Raw genomic sequence first — 21,913 nt, 5'->3', positions numbered from 1 at the left:
AAAGCAAGTGCTCCCTAGTACACTTGGCCTCACCAAGGCTAGTAACCCCTCAGGACTCCACACAAAGGTTTCATCACAAAGTTCTCAACAGACGCAGCCTCTCAACCTTGGACTTCCTGGCCTCCAGAATCGTCAAATACATTTATTTTCTTTATGAATTTTCAGTCTAGGTATTCAATTTTAGCAACAGAAAACAGATTGAGACAGATGGACATAAAAGGAAGCAAAGTAGATGGCCAACAGACATAAGTCAATTGATGTCAACAATATGAGAATAATTAGAATTTGAAATTTAAAAATACTATTTACAATAGCACCCCCAAAACTAAAGTACTTAAGTATAAGTTTATCAAAATACATACAAATGTGCCTTCAGAAAACCTTGAAACATGGTCTCAAGAGATCAAAAGAAATACAAATAAATGCAGAGATCGCTTGTACAAGAGCAGTTCAATCATTACTGTTAGGGTTAGAATTCTTTTAACTTGATTGATAGGTTAAGTAAAATCTCAATCAAATCCCTACCTAAGACACCAAAAAAATAAATAAATAAATAAATAAATAAACTCTTTCAAAACCTAGATCAGATGAAAAGCGCCTCTAGAATCTGGTTCTGAGCACTTATGGAGACTTTTTTTCCTCTTTTGGTGGTGCTGGGGATTGAATCCAAGGCCTTATGCATGGAAGGCAATCACTCTACCAACTGAGCTACATACATTCCCAGCCTCCCTGGTTCTGAGCACTTATAAAGCTATAGAAAGATAGTAGCATACAGTATGCTACTCTGGACTTCAGAGCTGTCAGACAACAAATATCTGATCCTAAGCTCCCCAGTCTGTGATACTTTGTTAGGGAAAACCTACAATACAGGCATGCTCTGCTTTATGCCCTTCTCTCCAAACCAAAGTTGCCCCTCCAAATGCAGCTCACAAAGGGTGGGTAGGGCTGAAAACAGGCTCCTCGCAGGTCACAGCCTATGTAGTGAGTCATTTCCCTTCCTGTCTGGGAGCGGTAGCCTCAGCTTTCCATCCCCTAGTGTGAAGATGAGGACAATGGGCAAGTGTCTGGCCTCCCTGGAGCGGCTCACCGAGCCTCTACTCTACTGTTCCTGGAGCTTAGAAAGTTCAAGGCTAGGCAAACCCACCTTTCACCTTTCCTCCAACCCCACCTCTCAGGCATACACAGTGTGAAACAGCCAAGGTCATTTTTAATTTCTTTAGGAATGGTTCCTTAGGAAGGCCCAGAGAGAGGGTATTTCACCTAGTTATGGCATCTCACCCGTGTCCACTGAGTCTAGGATGATATTTTAAGGAAATGAAGGTAGAACACAGTGGGGGTCTACCTCCCTCTCCTCAGGGAGGCCCTCAATAAAGCTATCAATGGTTTGTATGAGTTGGTTACAGGACTTGGAGGTAGAGGTCCCTCCTCACAAGGGCTGAGCACAGGAGTGAGAAGGGGCCTCATGCCTCAATGCAGGCCCCTTCTCAGGAGGTCCGGTCCCAGTCAAAGTCAACTTCAGACCCTTGAGCCATTCTCCCCACAAAGACCATGATGTAGCTGGAAAAGTCAGGGTTCTGAGACTTTTAGAGCCCAAGGTACACCTGGAACAGGAGAGGAAAACTGGCCTGGAGGTCCTCAGGTCTGCACCTCCGACTGTGACCAGCTCCCTCACCGGCACTTCCTTGCAGGTGTCCAGGTACTATTAAGCCACAGAAATGGCCACAGACAAAGGCAGGGAGGATCCAAGACTATGTGGATTTCCAGGGATGGCTAAGGGGTGACACCCCCCACCCATTACAGCCCAAGACACAGCTGTCACTGCTGCTGCCCTCTGAGTCTATGTGAGCCAACCTGGGATGAGGATGTACAAGGATGCACAACTCCAAGTTTCCTACTAGCAGGACATCCTCTGAGCTCAGGCCCTCTGGAAGGCCACTGCCAGTGTCCTCATCCTCCTATTCCAGATCCAAAGATTGTGAGGTATGGCATCAAGACATTCTGGTGAACTTTCTGAGTGACCCACACAGCATCAAGCTGCCCTCTGTGATGTAGAACCTGTAAAAATGATTACAAGTCAGCCAGATCAGGAGCCTTTCTGGGGTGGTGTCAGCTCTGCATACACTACCATTATGTTTAGCCTCTTCAGACTACTGCAATTATCCTCTGAGCCAGAGCCACTTTTAATGCTTCACTACTAAAGAACCAGCGAGAGTAGTCAAGATTGCTTCAATCTAGTGGCAACTCCCCCAAATATACGAGGCAACACAGAAACACAACAAAAGAGAATATGTATCAGGGGCCATTTCAGTGGACAGGGACCCACTGAGAACTACAGAACTCTCATCAGATTTGGTACAAACACTTACTCTAAGAGGCTTGACCAAAGGAATCTAGCCTGACTTCCAGCAGCATACAACTGTGTCCCCAGCAACACCTCACCTGCACTACCTTAATTAAAATGTCATCCTGAGGAAAACCCACTGCTTCCAGCGAAACTTACTCATCCAAGCCAACACCTGAAGATAAGCCCCTGACCTCTCTGCTTTGAAGCATTTGCTAAAAAGAGCTTAAAACAGAAAATATGCATCTCTTGCTATTCAGAAGGGCTTCTCTCAGAACCTGAGAGCAATATCTAAGAAACATGATCATCAACCAGGAAAATGTCCATCTCAGCCTCTGCAGAAAGATAGAATCCTTACTTAGACTATTGCCACAAACATTGCTGGTCTAGTCACATTTACACTGATCAAACTTTTGTCCTTTTCCATTTTGCTGAATCTCTAGACACAATTTCCCCTTCCCCATTCTTGCTTTAAAAGTGCAAATAATCTCTGCACAAATAATAATAAAGCTCTGCTCTCTCCTTTACTGTCAGTACTGCATAAAATCTATTTCCATCCCTATAAGCCATGCCTGGCTGTAGTTATGGTTGTCATCACCAGAGGCAGGAATTCAGAAGACAAGAAAAAGAGTCAAAAAAATAATTTCTCTAGGACTCCAACCACTATACCTAACTACACCACGCACTCCTGCAGCCTAGAGACCAGGCACAACAGAGGAGTGAACGTGATTACAGGTGGCCAAGCAGCCACATACTGCCCACCCGACATGTTACTTGTTTACCCAAGGGCTGAGCTGTAAGATGGAAGCACAAACACTGTAGAGCCTGAGGAAAAGATAGTCTTTGGGATTAAGTGTTCCTGATTTAGGATCATGGCTTTTAAGAAAAGAGGTTGAATGCCAGCACCAGGTTGTCCATTGTCATGGTGAACACGTCTAGGCTCAGAAGGGAATGACCCAGATGCCTCTGGAAGCTGCAGGCAGCACCCACCCGCTACCCTGGGACATTCTAGATAATTCAGTCCCTCCTCCCTGCCCAAGCCTCACTGCTGGGCCTCTGGAGCTGCGGAGGTTATGGGTTATGGTTGGTGGGTTCCCTCTGAGACTGCTCTTCCCCCAACCTCCTGGGGAAAACTCTGGAAGCTTCTTTGTATCTGCTTCTCTCCACACCAGGTAACCATCCTTTGGGGGGGCCTTGCACTTGGCAGAGAGGAGCTGATCCTTCCAACTGCTGAAACTCAGAGCTGGGGGCCCAGCGGACTTTACCCACGCGCAAGTGATTACCTGCTCAACTGGCCAATCACCAGCTTGGAAGCTCGCACACTCCCCGACCCTCTAAACCGGATTTGCAATTGTGGGCTAAGGCTTCAAGCCTGCGCGGTAACAGCTAGGCACAGAGCCAGACTTCGACCCCGCCCAGCTTCCAACTGGCACGTGGAGGCCACTGCGCAGGCGCGGCCCCAGTGCGGGTTTGGTCCAATCAGCCGTCGAACAAGGCGGCGGCGCGCGCTGAGACATGGCGGCCAGGCCCCGACCCTCAACGGTGGAGCCCGCGGGAGCCGCGGACCCGGCCCAGGGAGCCGAGGGCCCCAGAGGTAGTGGCAGGCGCGGGGCTTGGGCAGCAGAGCCCGCTGGAGTGGTTTCTGGGCCGGGCGCGGGAGGGCTTCGCGCAGTGGCCGCCTGGCTGAGGGGACCTCGAGGTTCCCCCGCGAACGGTTCCTGGGGAGGGCGATCGGCTGGCGGTCTCCACTACCTGGTGTGTGCCGGCATCGTAGAGGACGCGCTCCTGTGCCCCTGAGAGACCCCAGCCCGGTCTTGGAGTCGCCTGCGGCTGGCCTCGCAGGGGCNTGGCGGGTGAGCCAGAACGGTTCGTGCCGCCACCTTGCTGGGTCGAGGTGGCCCAGAAGGAGCCGACCAGGGCTTTGTGCAGCCGTGAAACCAGGGGAGACGCCGGCTGGGGGTGCAGACCCCCGGCACGTGCCCACCACCCCATCACACACCTTCCGACCCCTGTGAGGACCTCCCGACCCGACCTCAGGGCACTTTCCAATCCTCCTCCCAACTGCACGGGCCACCCTCGCCTCTCAAACCCTGGGCACCTCTGGAACCCTCTTCCCAGCTCCTGGGGCCTGCTGACCCATGGGTGTCCAACGATCCTGAACACGTTGGGACTCCCAGGCACCTGCAGATCCCAAGGAACCTGCCTACCCCTTAGGCACACACACACCCCCATCTGCCGGCAGTGTGCAGGAGACTGCAGGCTATCGCCACCCAAGAAAATCACGGTGTGAAAGTGCCAGTGGGGAGGGGGCACAGGCACCGAAACAGCTGGCAGTGTGGAAGCTGATGTGGGTTCCTTTAAAGCTCTCTACTCATTTTTCTTCAAATGGGAGAGTTGGCATTTTTCTAATTGATTTTCAAGAGCTTTTAAAAGGCATAAATATTTTTCTAACATAAATTTTTAAAAATATAAAAATATACAGACGTGTATGTGGCGAAAAATAAAATTCCTCCTTCCTGTTCCTTTGTCAAGGATTCCTACCGTCAGAGGTAAGCACTGTCCAGGTGTTTTTTTTTTTTTTAAATGCAGGTGTGTGATCTGTCTAGGAATAATCTAAACATGGCATACATACATTGGTTGACCTTTCTGTGGTTACTGCACTTCTTTTCTCTTTAACATTTTTAGGATCTCTTATTCATGTTAACATATGGATCTGCCTCCTTTTTAGTGGCTACATAGCATTCTGTTAAACCCTAAGTTTTCTAATGATGAGCACTCAAGCTGTTTCATGTTTTTAGTTTGACAAATATCCTTTTCACTGCCATCAAATATATCTTGCATACTTTACTGAGGATATTTAATCAATAAACTCCTGGAATTGGACATATGTCTTCCAAATATCGTGTAGCCAATCTGTCTTCCAAAAGTCACATTGGTTTCTATAGTCTCTATCAGTGAACATGAGTGCTGGTTCCTGCATAGTATCACAAACACGGTGCAGTATGTTAATTTGCACTTTAATTATGACAGTAATTATTTTCAAATATGTATTGGTAACTTTTATATAAAAATAATATAATTTTATGTTATCGTTAGCTTTCATTTACTGTAACAAAATATGTGAAATAACTTAAAAGAGAAAAGGCTTATTTTGGCTCACAGGTTTGGAGATTTCAGTCTATGATCAGTTGGCCCTGTCACTTTTGGACCTGTGGTAAGATGACAGTCGTGGCAGGAGTGCATTGTAGAGGAAGATGCTTACCTCATGACAGCCGGGAAGCAAAAAGAGGCAGGGAGAAATGACCAGAGTCCCAGTAGCCCCTTCAAGAGTCACATGCCCCAATGTGACTGGGAGATTTTCAAATAGGTCCCACCTCTTAAAGGTTCTAATACCTCCCAATACCACCACACACTAGATATCAACCCTTTACCACATAAGCATATGGAAGGCAAGAATCCAAACCACTGCATTTTTATCTCCTTTTCTCCACTCATCTATAAAAATGATTGTTTACCTTCACTGTATTGATTTGGAAATTGTTAAACAACTTTAAAAAATTATTGGTGAATGTAAGCATATGTCAAAGTTGAAAACAAGGTATAATTACTCTCATCTTACAGCTTTAACAGCTAATAACTATTGGCCATTCATTTCTGTTTTGTTTTTTACCATACCCACTCCCTACTGCCCACTTCAATATTTCATTTTAAAGCATCCAAGACATCATAGAGTACCATCCATAAATATCTCCATGTGTATCTCTAGAAAATAAGCACTTTCCAGGAAAGTAATGCCATTATTGTATTTTTATAGTAGAAAAAATAATTTCTTCATTTCATCAAATAGCTAGTCAATTATGAAAGCTTGCTGATTGTGTTAGTATTTTTATTTATTTGAACCCAGATCCATTTACAGACCATTGTTTGATATTTATTGATGTGTCTCTTTGAGGGTCTTATTTTCCTCCTCTTTTATTGTTAGGAGGGTCTGTCTTCCTCCTTTCTTTTCCCTGAAAATTTATTTGTGAAATGTTTTTTTCCTGTTTAGGTTCCCAGTCTGGATGTTACTAATTGTACTCTGATATACCTTTTAGCATGTTGTTCTATCCTTGAATTTTTTCTGAATTGCTATTTAGATCTGATGCTTTGGTAAATCTGAGCATCATTTTTTGGCAAGAGTTCTTTTTGCTTTAGTTGGTTCATGATGTCTGATTACCTTTATTGTGATGTTAATGACATAAGTTATTTCCTAGGCCTCTTTAGAGGGTTAAAAATGGACATATAAGCTGGGGGCAGTGGTGCATGCCTGTAATCCCAGTGGCTTGGGAGGCTGAGGCAGAAGGATCACGAGTTCAAAGCTAGCCTCAGCAATGGTGAGGCACTAAGCAACTCAGTGAGACCCTATCTCTAAATAAAATACAAAATAGGTCTGGGAACATGGTTCAGTGGTCAAGTGCCCCTGAGTTCAATCCCCAGTACCCCCCCAAAAATGGATGTATGTAATGACTATGAAATTAATATGAAATGTTACTTTGTAGGGAACCAGGATCATTGTTGATTATACATAGGAAAAATATTTGCATATGTGTATATGTATATATGTGTATATATATGTATGTGTATATATATATGCATGTGTGTGTGTATATATATATGTGTGTGTGTATATATACATGTATACCTTTAACCAGATAATATTTTTAAATTTTCTTATGTCCTTGTTTTGTATAAAACTTTCTAGAATTTCCTAATGGTTAATGTCATCTGCCAGTTGCAGTGATTTTCAATTTATTGCTAGTTTTTTATATCCCTTTTATCCATTATTACTTTGTAAACTTTGGCTCAACTTTGATCGCAAACAGTAGAGTGCAGTCATGCCTTTACCTTGAGTTTCGTGAAGAGGCTCTATAGTGTCATTACACTGTAGGTGGAAAAGCTGACCACAGACGCACCCAGTTCATCTTAAATGCCCTGTCTGCCTCAGGACAAGGAACATACATTGCTCTGTTAAGAGACTTCCCCTGGCCTTTCACCCTACTGCATTCTGAAATGTTTGGTTCTGTCTCCACAGGGCAGGATGTGTCTACACAAAAAATTGAAGGCTTGATGGAAATGGTGAAAAAGCTGCAGAAAGGTCAAGAGTCTCCTCTGTGTATTAGGTTTAGCCTGAGGTTTGAGGTTAGGCAGATGTGGGTTCAATCCTAGCCCCACAGTTCACAACCCTGGGAAATTATTGCATTCGCTTTCACTTTATTTTAAAATTCAGTATTGTAAATGATAAAAAGGGCTCTATGATTCAAAATTGCAGAAATATAAGGAGTTAGAAGGCAATGTTTTTTCCTCAAAATGCTGTCCCAAGCTCCTTGCTGGTCACCCACTTGGCTCCCACAGCACTCCTGTTAGATCCAGAGGTTTTTACCTACACCATACTTCCTTCTCCCTCAGCTCCACTACCCGCTACTTGCTCACTAAGCTTCTCCCTCCCCTCTTTAGGGTAAGCCTTTGCACTGACTACCCACACTCTACCCGAGAGCTTCAAGGCCTGTCCTCTTGTGTGATATGGGGCCCATAAGACATTTTCCCATTCCTACTCCTGCATTCTTTACCCCTTGCCCTACTTCATTTCTCATGACTGCAGTTATCACAACCTGATTCAGAATCTCTATTGGTCTGTATTTTGTCTCCCTGCCCAGAATGTGAGCCCATGATGTAACACCTGTGCACAGGAGATGCTCAGTAGATTTGTGTAGAGTGAGATAGTAGACACAGGCAGGCACCCATCATCTCTGCCTGCTCTGTCATCATCTCAGTCTCCTTTCCTCCCTGCAGCTGGAAGTCTAGAGCCCCAGATTGAGGTCCTGATTAACCGAATTAATGAGGTTCAGCAAGGTGAGCTCAGGGACCTTGGCTGTTTTCCAGAACTGGCTACATGCTTTGCCAGCCCCAGTGCAAAGTAAAAATATAGAAGCCTGTGTTTTAAAAAAAATATGTATATAGATATTTCATGACATTAACAACAGAGTATTAAGTACAGAACTCTCTGCATGCAGCTACCATAGTCTGCCTGTGAACTTGGTCCTACTGCTATGCAAGCCTGGCAAGAAAGGCTTGTACTATGAAAGTTACCTGCTCTGTAAAATCTGGGCCCCTCTAGTTAATACTTGAAAACAAGTATTAACTGTCACTGTTTGCGGTGAGAGGTTGTACTCATTCAATGTCGTGTCCATCTGCTCTCTGATGAAGCAAAAAAGAAAGCGAGTGAGGAGCTGGGAGAGGCCCGGACTGTCTGGGATGCCCTTCAGAAGGAACTCGACTCCTGTAAGCAATCTAGAAGTCAACAGCGGTCCCCACAATGTCTCAAGCCTCTCCTAACTTAGTTTTCCAGATACTTAGTATTCTTACCACAGCCAAGTGTCCTGCCCTCTCTGCAGCTTCATATCCTTTATGTCCTTCCAATACCCTGTTCTCATGGTGGAGTGTTCTAGAAATGCCCACCAAGCACACCTTTGCTGGGCCTTTGCCAGGATTCTCTGTGTTCCCCCAGATTATACAAGTCCCTGTTGCCTCTGTTACCGTTCAGAGTTGTCTTGTGTTCCCTTCTCAGAGAGTCCTTCCCTAATCATCCTCCCTAAAGACACCACCCTGCCTCTATGTGGTCAAATGCCCCTTCCTCCTTGACATGTTTCTTCCCAGCCCTGGTGGGTGTCACAAGATCCTCACAGACAATCTTTGTGAATCCAAGGGCCCTTGGTGTTTATAGGGAGGGTGGGCACCAAGAAGAGGGTGCTCACCTCAAGAGGTCCTTGATTGGGTTGAGGATAGGGCTCTACACAGTTCCCCATGTGACTCTCTGACCATATCATGGGAAGTCCTTGATGCTAAACATTCTCTGTGCTTTCCAGTGCATGAAGAGAAAGTACACCTGAAGGAGATATTGAGCAAAAAGCAAGGTATTTCTGGCTTCTGTGTCTGCAGGCTTTTGCCTGTGCTATTCCACAGAAGCCCACTCTTCCTACAGTACCTGAAGCCTTTAAAAACCCCTGATTTTGTGTTCCTCTTGTGGTTTCCACCAGACTCAGAAAATATCAAAACCCAATAAGGTGCCCACACATCTGATATGATCTGTCCTTATTCCCTCTGCCCAAACCTGGTGCCTTGATGGGCTCTTATAGAGAGGGCCCTGTTATTCTCCCTTGCAGAATCCCTGAGGATCCTTCATCTACACTGCCAGGAGAAGGAGAGTGAGGCACAGAGGTGAGAGACCATGCTTTCATGGATCTCCTGAAATCTCACAACGGGGGGAAAGTGCTCCTGTCACCCTCTCTCACCCACTACCACGTTACCAGACATGAACCTGAATAAAGGGATAGAACAGAAGCCCCTCAACCCCCTCCCAAGGAGTCTATCAGAGACTGTGGATGAGGGCTGCCTCCCTTTCCAGGAAGCATACCCTGTTGCAAGAGTGCAAGGAGAGAATTTTTGCCCTGAACTCCCAGATTGAGGAAGAGAAAAACAAACAAAGACAGCTAAGGTAAATCCCGTGCATGAGACCTGGGACCCAGAGAGGCACAGGTAGGGTAATGTTAGGGATGAGTTAGAGAAGCTGGCTGAATTGAGCCTTGGAGGGTCCAAGGGGTGAAATTGCTCCCCGTGGAGCACATGGCATATCCCAAGGGCTATGTATAAAGACCTAACTGGGTCAGTAGTCTCAGCCCAGGGTCCTCATGCCTGTGTGGTTGGGCCCCAGGTTGGACTTTGAAGAACAGCTGGAGGCTCTGATGGGCCAGCACAAGGACCTCTGGGAATTTCACGTGAGTCACTTGGACATGCTTTTGACCTTTCACACCTCATCTGCCCCACCTGTTCCTGTGCAAGCCCTGGTGGTCCTGTTGTCACCATTCCCCCAATTCAGCTTCTTGTCACCACCTTCAAGGCACCCTATGTGCTTATTGCTGGTCCTGCCCACCTATCTGTGCTGCTGTCCTGTGTCTGTTCAGTGGTCAGGAGGAGTCCTGAGGAAGCCAAGGTGGAGTCCTCCATTATTGAGGATGTTCACAGATGGGAAGATGGAACAAGCAGCAGGTGCTTGTCCACAGCGGATCCCAGACACCAAATAAGGAAACATGAATCAGGAGGGAAAGGATCAGTAAGGAGGCCAGAGAGGGCAGGAGAGGAGGGGAGGAGCTTCAGTACTGTGCTGGTGACCATCTCTCTAGATAAAGGCCCAGAGGCATAGGTTTTGGGGTTTCTCTTGTGTAAAACTTGCCCAAGGCCTGTTTCTGGGGAATGGGGGGGATGGGGAAGTCAGGAATTACAACTACAAAGGTCCTGAGGCTGGATTGTGGCTCACATACACAGAGGGGCAGGGTACTAGGAAGTGAGTCCTGGTGAGGGGGTCAATGGCCACGTCCAGGCAGATTTCTTTGAGGCATGGGAAGCTGGCAGGTGTGGACAAATCTTTCTGCCCCCATCAGAGGCCAGAGCAGCTAGCAAGGGAGATCTGCACCCTGGACAGCAGCAAGGAGCAGCTGCTCAAGGAAGGTGAGGCCAGGGAGAAGGGTGGCCCTGACCTGGCCTTCCTGCCTATACCTGCTCACAACCCCTTCCCACTGCAGAGAAGTTGGTTGAGGTGAAGCTGGAGGATGTCAAGCATCGGCTGTGTTCTCTATGCAGGCCTGAGGGGCCCTCCACCCTCACTGAGGGGCTCTTCCTCCGCAGCCAGGAGGCAGCTGCAACAGTGTAAGATATGGAAGGTGGGGGTGGACAGAGGGAAGAAGTGACCCATGCTGATTCCCCACCTTGCCCCATAGGCAGCTCTTCAAGGAAGAGAACCAGAAGGCTGAGGAGCTCCTGGAGGCTGCAGCCCAGCACCACCAGCAGCTGCAGCAGAGGTGCCAGCAGCTGCAGCAGAAGCGGCAGAGGTAGGCATAGAGCCCCTATGCCCTCACCCTCTTCAGGAAGGTGGATGAAGGGTCTCTCTTCCCTTCCCCACCTGTGTCTTAACATACTCTTGTCTCTCCTGCACCCCTTTACCTCTTCCATTCCTAAATTCATCTTCCCACCTACCCCTTCTGGATCAGGCTGAAGGAAGAGCTGGAAAAGCATGGATTGCAGGTACCTGCTCAAACCCAGAGTTTGCAAGAGGAAGGAGCTGGCCCACAAAAGGTGGTGATTCCTGGAATCTGATGGAAGGAAGCACAGATATATCCTAAAGGGAGGGCAAAGAGGGGCCTAAAATCCTCAGAGGTGGTCTGTGGGCAAAGGGTGTTCCCTTGGGGGCATAGACAAGGCCTATCAAAGGCATGGAGATATGAGGTGAGAAGGGGTGGTGTGGGCTTAGGATTGATGAAGACTGCCACCCTTGACCCTGACCTTCCACAGGCCAGCCCCAAGACTCTAGAAGTCCATGAGGAGAAAGACTCTGACCTGCCTACCAACCAGGGCCTGATGCCCTTTTAGACCAGGATGTGCCCCACCCTCAACCTCATCCCATGGGGCCACAAGAAATAAAGGTGCTATTTTGGTACAGTCTGCCTCAGCTGAGTCTGTGTGAGGGAAAGAGGGTTTAGCCAAGACCCTCAGGTCCTTGAGACTGGTGAAGTCTTGTCCCAACTTTGCCTCTTGACCTTTACATTGCAGGCATTCAGTAAATGCTTCCCAACCTCCCAGGCCTGGTCCAGCATGTAGCTTCAGGCCGCCAAACAGTGTGGAGTCAGAGGGGTTGGCTCCAGTTCTCTTCTGCAGGGTTGTGGCAGGATGCATGAACTCCCTTATGCCTAGTAGAAGAGCCCTTCTATGTCCTAGACACTGTGTTCTGGGCAGAGGGATGCAAGTCTGAATGTCTCACAATGGGCCCAGTGAGTCTGAAATCCACTGATGATTTAATTACTTTATGTAGACTCTCAGAAATAAAAATTAGGGTAATATGAAGTGGGACCCAAAGCCAGTTTCATGCCTTATTAGTTCATGCATCCTGAATGTAAAGCATCAGCTGTGCTCCCTGTGCAGGCCTAAGGGGCCTAAACCTCCAAAAAAACTGAGGGTTTTTTGCACAAAAAGGTGTTAAATTTTGTAAAAGGCCTTTTATATGCCGATTAAACTAAATGGCTGATTTATTTTTTAAAACTTTTATTGGTTTGCCACAAAAAAATAACACCAACCATATAGAAAGGCCTTTTATGATAGTGGAATTGAGGGAAATTTTTAATACATAATGATTGCTATTTCACTAAAGTAGTTTGTGATTCTCTGACCTATTCCCTCAGCAATGTATCAACTTTAGCTAATTTTTTTAAGTTACTAATTATGCAATACCTTCCATAGAACCACCAGAAACCAAAATTGAACATTCTCATAAGGTCATTACACTACTTCAATAAAAAAAAAAAAAAAAAAAAGCCTTTGGGAGCTGAGGTTGTGGCTCAGTGGCAGAGCGCTTGCTTCACATATGTGAGGCACTGGGTTCAATCCTTAGCATCACATAAAAATAAAGATATATTTTTAAAAAAGGACTTTTACAAAATTTAACACCTCTTCATGTAAAAACCCCTCAAAATTAGAAATGGAAGATTACTTCCTTTATACTTCTTGCTGAAATGTTTATAAAGTGCTTTGTATTGGGAATAATTCATGGATATTATATTCAGATTCTATGCATCATATTGGAAGTTCTACACAGTGAGTGGATAAGCATAGAAGTCTAAAGGAGTCTACAGATGAATTGCATAATGGCTACATGAGTATACAAGTTTGCTAAACACAGGTCCATAATCAAGAATCAACTTGTCTATTAAGCACCAATTAAAAAAACAGTAAATAAATAGAAGACAGACCAACAGAGTAGAGGAAGGGGAATGGCAGAGGGAGGAGGGGAGGGAAAGAGGAAGTACGAAGGACTGAAATAGAGCAAATTAAATTTCATGCAAGTATAATTATGTCAAAATTATAGTTATGTATAAAGATAATACACTAATAAAAATATTTTTGAAAAAAGAACTATGGACACCATGCAGCAGTTACCAAAAAGGGTGCCATGGAGAACAACTTCCATAAAATGCTCTGTAGAGAAGAACAGGCTCTCGGGCTGGGACTGTAGCTTAGTGGCAGAGCTCCCGCCTCGCATGTGTGAGGCACTGGGCTCAATCCTCAGCACCACATAAAAATAAACAAAGATACTGTGTCCAACTAAAACTAAAAAAAATATTTTAAAAAATAAGAGGCTCTCTACCATAACTCCTCTTGGAGAAGCACAACATGTATCTCATTTTAAAGCTTAAAGAGATCTATGCTATGTACATATATAAATATATCAAAGTAAATTTCATTGTATATAAAAAAAAGAATCAACTTATGTCTGGATACTAGGGCTCAGGACCCCAAATGGCAATGCTTAGGAGGAATCTACATTTTATTGAAGGAAAAGGAACCGGCATAACAATAGCTTATGTATCCAGTGAGGACAAGCATGTAACCCTAGGTTGCCTCACAGTGTGGAGTCAGAGATGTTGCTTCCAGTTTTCTTCTGCAGGGCTGTCCTGGGATCCATGAACCCCCTGAGATTAGAAACCTGCCACACGTGCAGAGAATATCTCAAATCCAGGAAGCCCCTAAAGGAGAGTAGACTGGGCTGCTTATACCTGATGGCTATGTGGACTAAGCCCTTCTGTGTCCTTATCAAGAACAACTGAGAACCTAGTCAGTCATTAATGTCATGATCATCAGTAAATGATGGTTATAAGCCAGTACAAACCACCAACACCCAGCTTGGGCCCACTATTACAGACAAGATCAGTGCCTCAGAGGTTTGTCTTATACCCTTGAAAGGGCTCAGTCCATTCCACTCCTGCTGGGATTAACATACTCATTTACAAACAGAAAATTTAAAATCAGATTCTTCCAAAATTATAAAAATATGAAGATAGATATATAATCTTCCCCCCAAAACTATACAGTTTGGAGAAATGTTAGAAGAACTAAATAAATGGAAAGATGGATCATGGTCATGAATTGGAAAGTCATTAATGTAAAGATGTCATTTCTGCCCAATACAATATACAAATTCATTATAATTTCAATAAAAATTTTACATGTTTTTTGTGCAAATGAAGGAACCCATTATAAAAAATATAGAGAAATAGAAAAGTCCAAGCATCTCCAGCACAGTGTTGAAAATGAGCAACGTGGAAAGATCTCTACAGATGTTGGACCATTGTATGTAGATCCCACTGCAGGAGACATGGTAGTGATGATGGAGAGAGGGGCAGATGCTGCACAGGGAGTATGGGAAGAGTCTGGTGCATGTTACATGGCTGAGGAATGACAAATATTGCATTCAGGAAGAGATGACTGGGAAGGTATGAGGACAGTGATTTCTAGGGGCCAGTCATATTCTAGATTTTACAAGTCCAGTTTAACAAGTACAATAAAATATCACATGATTTTATAGAGAGGTCATATGTGTGACATACATGCATGTGTGTTTTTTAAAAAAATATGTAGAATCTTTAGAAAATAATCATATAGGGACATAATAAAAGACTTAATTATACATTACCATGTTCATGGATAAGAAAACTTACCATTATAAAGATGACACTTTTAATAAAATTAATCTATAAATATATTATCCCACTAAAATTTCAACATGCTTCTTTTTTAAGCAGGAGAAGAGACCTAATATGGCTTGATTGTGTCTACAAAATTATCATGTGTTGGAAGCTTGGTCTTCAGTGTGGTAGTGTTGAGAGGTGGTGGAACTTGTAAAAGATAGGGTGTAGAAGGAAGTCATTGGGTCACTGGGGGTACTGCCCTCAGAATTGCTGTTGCTGTCAGATACTGGTTAGTTCTTGTGAGAAGGGTGTTACAGAAAAGAGCAAGACTGACCCCTCTCCACCCTAGCTTCCTATCTTGCCATGTGATCTCTCCTTCTGACATGGGTTCTCTTCATGATGCCATTTGCCATGAGATATAGCCAGTGGGGCCTTTTCCAGAGCTGGCACCATGTTGTTTAGATTTTCACCTTCCAAAACTGTGAGCTAAATAAACATATTTTCTTTATAAAGTACACAGCCTAAGGTTTTCTTTTATAGGAATGGAAAACAGATTAACACAGTACCAAAGCAAAAAAAAATTTCAAATTCATCTGGAAGGTTAAGTGTGTGTGTGTGTGTGTGTGTGTGTGTGTGTGTGTAATTGAACAAGCAATTTCTGAAGTATTGGAGCAATGAGAATAAATAGGATTACCTGAAACTAACAGATATTATAAACCTATAGTATTGCAATAATATCAATGACCAATGGACCAGAATTAAAAGAAATCTGTGATTGACCCATAAGGAATTAGTAATTGTGCATTATAAGTGATATTTAAAAGCAATAGAGATTATGCTAATCCATCCACATCAAGAGTAGTAGTAAATGTCACTGGATTATAAAATCCAACCAAAAGGCATAAATTGTCGGGTTGGATAAAAAAAAAAAAAACATCAAACTATATTCTGTGTACAGTGGAGAGTCTATTGCAAAGATACAAATTGACAAAGGATGAAAATGATATACCATGTAAACACAAGCATAAGCGAGCCCTACTGATGGACTTAGTAATATCAGACAAACTTTAAAGCAAAATTTCTGATAGAGACAAAAGGGATATTTTATAATAAAAGGGTCAATCAATTAGGATATGACAATTATATATACACATATCTAACAAAAACTCCATATGAAGTGAAAAAAATCAAGGGAGAAGTACATAAGCATTTGGAGACATTAATATACACTTTCCAATAATGAATGGAACAATTAGATAACAAACTGACATGGATGAAGAGGCTTTGAACAACACTATGAATAACAAGATTTATATTACACCAGTCAACAAATACACATTCTTCACAAATGCACCTGGAATTTCTCCAGATAAGATATGAAAAATTATGGTATATGTGTGTAATAAGAATTGTAATGCAAAAATGTACATGTATAAAGACATGAATTGGCATGAACATACTTTATATGCAAAGATGAAAAATTGTGCTGTATATGTGTAATAAGAATTGTAATGCATTCCACTGTTGTGTATTTTAAAAAATAAAATCAATTAAAAAAATAAGGGGGAAAATGTTTGCTAATTCATAAAGGAGCCTCAATAAATATAAAATGATTGAAATCATACAGAATATTTCCTCTACCACAAAAACTGAGAAATCAATAACAAATACATTTGAGAAGTTCACAAATAAGGGGAAAGTAACCAAAACGAAACCAAATATACCTGTGAATTTCCCAAGCCTTGTTTCACATAGTTTTGGTATGCTGTGTTTTAATTTCAATCATCTCACAAGAATTCCTAATTTCCATTATGATATCTTCTATGGCTCAATGATTATTTGGAAGTGCATTAACTTCCTATTGTAGGTCTGGAAATGTCTCTTTCATAGCAAGAACAGGATGAATAAAATTCTGATCAATACCTAGCATGAAAGGATCTGAAAGGAGCTCATATCTAGCACAAGGAGCTAACTATAAGCACAGACCTGAAATGCTGTGTCAGATGAAGAAGGACACATGTTCAATGTAGATCAGGGTAATGGCAGGAGAAAAATAGACAGTGATGTGTTACCAGGTTGAACTTCACCGAAAACCCAAAGATACATGAATGTGCTCTCATGGATATGAAGCATAGAAGTCAAGTCACAAGTGCACAAAGAATACACACAGAGGGTTGGTAACTATGACAGCATCCTGACTAGGTGGGTGATCCCATGCTATGGCCAGAGACAAGGATGGTAAAGTTGTTCAAGTATATGCCAGGGACAGGAACTTGTCTAGGTGGGTGTTACCATAGTATGATGAGAAAGTACAGTAAATGGTGTTCAAGTATTCAGGTGAGGGTAACCATGACAAAAAAAAATTGCTAGGTACATGTTCACATGCTATGATGAGAGAGAAGCACAGTGGAGATGTTTGACTGCATGCCAGGTGAGGGTAATATGACAGAATCTTGTCTAGGCAGGTGTTCTTATGCTATGACTGGAGACAGGGAGAGTAAAGATATTCAAGTACTCACCAGGTGAGAGTACCTATGACAGTACATCATCTAGGTTAGTATTCCCATGCTATGATGGGGAAAAGGCACAGTAAAGATGTTCAAGTACACAGCAAGTGAGGGTATCTAGAACTGTGCCTTGTCTAGTTGGATATTCCTATGCTGTGATGGGAGAAAGAGTAAAGATGTTCAAGTACACATCAGGTTAGGGTATACTAATTCCAGTACATTGTCTAGGTGAGTGCTCCCATGCTATGACTAGAAAGAAGGACATAAAAATGTTCAAGTACCTGCCAGGTGAGAGTAACTTCAAGAGGACTTTGTCTAGGTAGATGTTCCCATGGTATGATAAGAGGGCAGTAAATACATTCAAGTATGTATATGAGAGTAACTGTGGCAGCAGCTTGCTAAGTATGTTCCCATGCTGTGATGAGAGAGATGGACTGTAAATATATTCATGTACACACCATGTGAGGATAACCACAGCAGAACCTTGTCTGCATGGGTGTTCCAATGCTATGATGGGAAAAAGATACAGTAAACATGTTCAAGTATATGCCAGCTGAGTATACCCATGATAGCACCTTTTCTAGGTGGGTATTTCCATGGTATAATGGAAGAAATGGAAAATAAAGATGTTCAAGTACATGTCCAGTGAGGGTACCTGCAACACATCTTGTTTACAGGGGTGTTCCCATGCTTTGATGAGAGAAGGATATTCAGGATGTCCAAGTACACACCCGGTCAGAGTACCTATGACAGCACCCTGATTAGGTGGGTGTTCCTGGAGAGAAGGACAATAAAGACGTTCAAGTACATACCAGCTGAAGATACCTATGACAGTATTTTGTTTGGGTGGATGTTCCCCTACCTTAACAGGAACAAAGAGCAAAGCAGGTGCTGATTTTGAGTGATTATATTTAGTACTGGCCCAAATTTGAATAATAGGTTTCCTTATTTTTCATAATAAGTTTCTGTGCTTGCTGTTTTTAATTACTTATAAATTAGGTGTCCTTACTGGTGTACTCATATTCCTCCTCATCCTCAGGAGTTGCTAGCATCCATGTAAAAGTGAACATCAAATATTTTTTAAAATACAAAGTATAAATAATGGAATCAATAAAATAGTAAGCTACTTACCAGATGTGTATTTTAATAGTCACCCCCTTAAAAGAGAACAAGGAAGGGGTTAAAGGAGTCAAAGAGAAAGAAACTGAGTAAGACATGATGATCTACATCAGGACACAGAACAATAAGAATAAAAAAGAGGGAACTTCTCTGGAAAAAAAAAAGAAGAAAATAAAGGTCAGGAACAGAGTTCATTGCTTACTTTTTGTGCAGAGGGTTAAAAGTGGAGTTTAATTCCTTGCTGTCTCTGTGACCAGATCTTGGATCAGCAAACTGCAGTTGGGGAAATGATAAAAAACATGATGGGCAAGCTCAGCATGGTGGCACATATCTGTAATCCCAGTGGTTTGGAGGATGAGGAAGGAAGATTGCAAGCTCGAGACCAGCCTGGGCAACCTAGCAAGGCCCTAAAAAATTTAGATAGACCCTGTCAAAATAAAAATAAAAAATAAATGGCTGGGTAGCTCAGTGGTTTAGTGTCCATGGTTAAATTCCCAATAACCAAGAAAAAAAATGAACATGATGGGCAGAAGTGAGACAGATCTGGAACACTGTGTTTGGTGTCTCTGTGGAGACGTCTCTGTGGAGATGCCCCTTTGGCAATTGGATCTATGATGTTTTAGTCAGCCTTTTCACTGCTGTGACTAAAGGACCCGGCCAGAACAACTGTCGAGGAGGAAAAGTTTACTTGGGGGCTCACAATTTCATAGGTCTCAATCCATAGACAGTACTCTCCATTCCTCAGGGCTCCAGGTGAGGCTAAACATCATGGCGGAAGAGAGTGGTGGAGGGAAGCAGCTCCCGCAATGATCAGAAAGCAGAGAGAGAGACTCCACTTGCCAGATGCAAAATATATACCCCCAACCACTCCTCAATTCCCCACCTCCTCCAGCCACAGCCCACCTGCCTTCAGTGTCCACTCAATTAATCCTATTAGGGGATTAATTCACTGATTGAGCTAAGGCTCTTGTAAAACCCAATCATTTCTTCTCTGAACCTTCTTGCATTGTCTCACATAAGAGCTTTTGGGGGACACCTCACATCCAAATCATAACATTCAATATACAGCGCAGGAGAGAGACCTAATCTGAAAATATTTGGGAAGTGGCAACATTTCAGTGGTAGTTGAAGCCATCAGAATGATTGAAATAGCTTGAAGAGAACATAAGAGAGAGAGAACCTATGCAGATACGTATTGCTAGAGGAAGAGAAATAGATAATGAAAACTGAGAAGATGTTTTTGAAGTTTATTCTAGGAATAAAGCTCAATATTAAGAAATCTATTAATACATTTCCTCATATTTGTGCCCCTATGGGAAAAATTTATGATCATCCACATAGACATTGAAAAGTCATATTTTGAAATATTGTCCCATTTTTAATATGGATACTGCATAGAAAAGGACTCAGGGAATCCTTCTTTAACATGATAAAATGTATATATTTTAGTTCATATTTTATCATCAGAGTTAAAGGGGAAACACTGGAGGGCAAGAACGTTCCATCACCAGGATTCTTTTAGCACTGTACATGACGAATGTGTTCATCAAATGAAACAAGAAAAGCAGAAAGGAAAATGTGTTATCTAGGGAACACAAGAGATTCTTCAAAAACTATTACAAACATGGGCTGGGATTGTGGCTCAGTGGTAGATTGCTCATCTAGCACATGCAAGGCCCTGGGTTCGATCCTCAGCACCACATAAAAATAAATAAACAAAATAAGAGTATTGTTTCCAATTCTAAAAAATAAACATTAAAAACTATTACAAACAGGAAGACTCAATAAATAAAGAGACTATGCAGGGGCTGGGAGATTGTGGCTCAGTAGTAGAGTCCTTGCCTAGCATGTGCAAGGCCCTGGGTTTGATCCTCAGCGGAAGGAAGGAAGGAAGGAAGGAAGGAAGGAAGGAAGGAAGGAAGGAAGGAAGGAAGGTAGGTTAAAAGAGAGACTATGGAAATAACACACATATGAAAATCCTCATGTAATTAAAAGACAATAAAAAGACAAAATACTTAGCCATATAGTTAACAAAAAAATACATACATACAACTCTACGAGGGAAGAAAAAAGTGAAGGATACTAAAAAGAAAGGACTGAAAGACACATGTTCACGGATAGGAAGATTCTACCTTGTTATGGTTTAGATGTGAGGTATCCCCACAAGCTCATGTATGCAGCGGTGCAAGAACATTCATGGATAAAATGATGTGATTATGAGAGTTGAAGCCTAATTAGTGGGTTTTCCCACTGATGGATTAGTTGGGTGGTGATTGGAGGAGGTGGGTCTCTGGGCATTCCTTTTGAGTTTATATTTTGTCTCTGGTGAGTGGAGCTCTCTCTGCTTTTTTTGCCATGTCCTGAGCTGCTTTCCTCCTTCACACCCTTCTGCCATGATGTTCTCCCTCACATTGGGCCCAGAGCTATGGAGTTAGCCAACCATGGACCAAACCTCTGAAACCATAACAAGAATAAACTTTTTCTCCTCTACCTTGATCTTGCCAGGTTTTTTGGTCATAGTAATTCAAAGTTGACTAAAACATGCATCATACATATGTCAATGCTCCCTAAGTCACTAAACTAATTCAACATTATTCTGACAGAAAAAAAATTCTTATTTATAGATAAAGTGATTCATAAGATCATATGAGAAAGTAAAGAAGCAAGAATAGACATGTGTGGTAAGTTATATTTCTGTCCACCCATATGAGTCATCTCTGACTGCCATAAAAAATACCATAAACTGAGTGCCTTAGACAACAGAAATTTTCTTTCTCACTGTTCTGCATGTTGGTAAGTCCAAGATCAAGGTGCCAGCAGTGCCTCTCTGCTGACTTAGAGATAGCAGCTGCTTGATGAGCCCTTGCATAGTGAGGAGAAGTCAGTTTTCCTCTTCTAAGAAGGTCATTGGTCCTACTGGATAGGGTTCCACTATCATGATTTCATTTAACAATCATTACTTCCTAAACCTCTTTTTCCAAATGCAGTCATATTTGGGCTTGGGACTAAGCTTCAAATACACAATGTTGGGAAATGATAAATTTATAGCAGTATCTGGGGTGCTTTTCACTGCAGGAGGGTTTAATATCCCCATGCAGTAGAACACATAGCATATTTTTAATCCAACATTTGCCTCGTTTTAAATAAAAATTAATGGAAGTGGCATGTGTGACTACCAAATAGAGACTATAAAAGTCATACATAAGCCATCATGATCTCCCTCTGTCACAGGAGCCAGTGCCATTAAAGAGATGATCCTGGGGCTGTAATTATGGCTCAGTGGTAGAGTACTTGCCTAGCATGTGTGAGGCACTGGGTTCAATTCTCAGCAGCACATAAAAATAAATAAATAAAAATAAAGTTTCATCCACAGCTAAAATTTATATATATATATATAT

General features: G+C 42.8%; 1 protein-coding gene across 1 annotated transcript; it reads left to right on the top strand.

The window, feature by feature from the left end:
* Window positions 1–3,856: 3,856 nt before the first annotated feature.
* Syce1 (synaptonemal complex central element protein 1) lies at window positions 3,857–11,553 on the top strand. The gene is made up of 12 exons (XM_015498467.2): window positions 3,857–3,935; window positions 7,413–7,475; window positions 8,171–8,230; window positions 8,585–8,659; window positions 9,244–9,291; window positions 9,541–9,595; window positions 9,783–9,872; window positions 10,089–10,152; window positions 10,816–10,882; window positions 10,957–11,080; window positions 11,152–11,262; window positions 11,422–11,553. The coding sequence occupies exons 1-12, from the start codon at window positions 3,857–3,859 to the stop codon at window positions 11,525–11,527; spliced, it is 942 nt and encodes a 313-aa protein (XP_015353953.2). The 3' UTR covers window positions 11,528–11,553.
* Window positions 11,554–21,913: the final 10,360 nt, after the last annotated feature.

Source organism: Marmota marmota, unplaced genomic scaffold (assembly GCF_001458135.2).
Source record: "Marmota marmota marmota unplaced genomic scaffold, marMar, whole genome shotgun sequence".
In the NCBI taxonomy this organism is placed as follows: domain Eukaryota; kingdom Metazoa; phylum Chordata; class Mammalia; order Rodentia; family Sciuridae; genus Marmota; species Marmota marmota.
The sequence above is the reverse complement of the archived record's forward strand: the minus strand, read 5'-3'. Positions and strand labels throughout refer to the sequence as shown.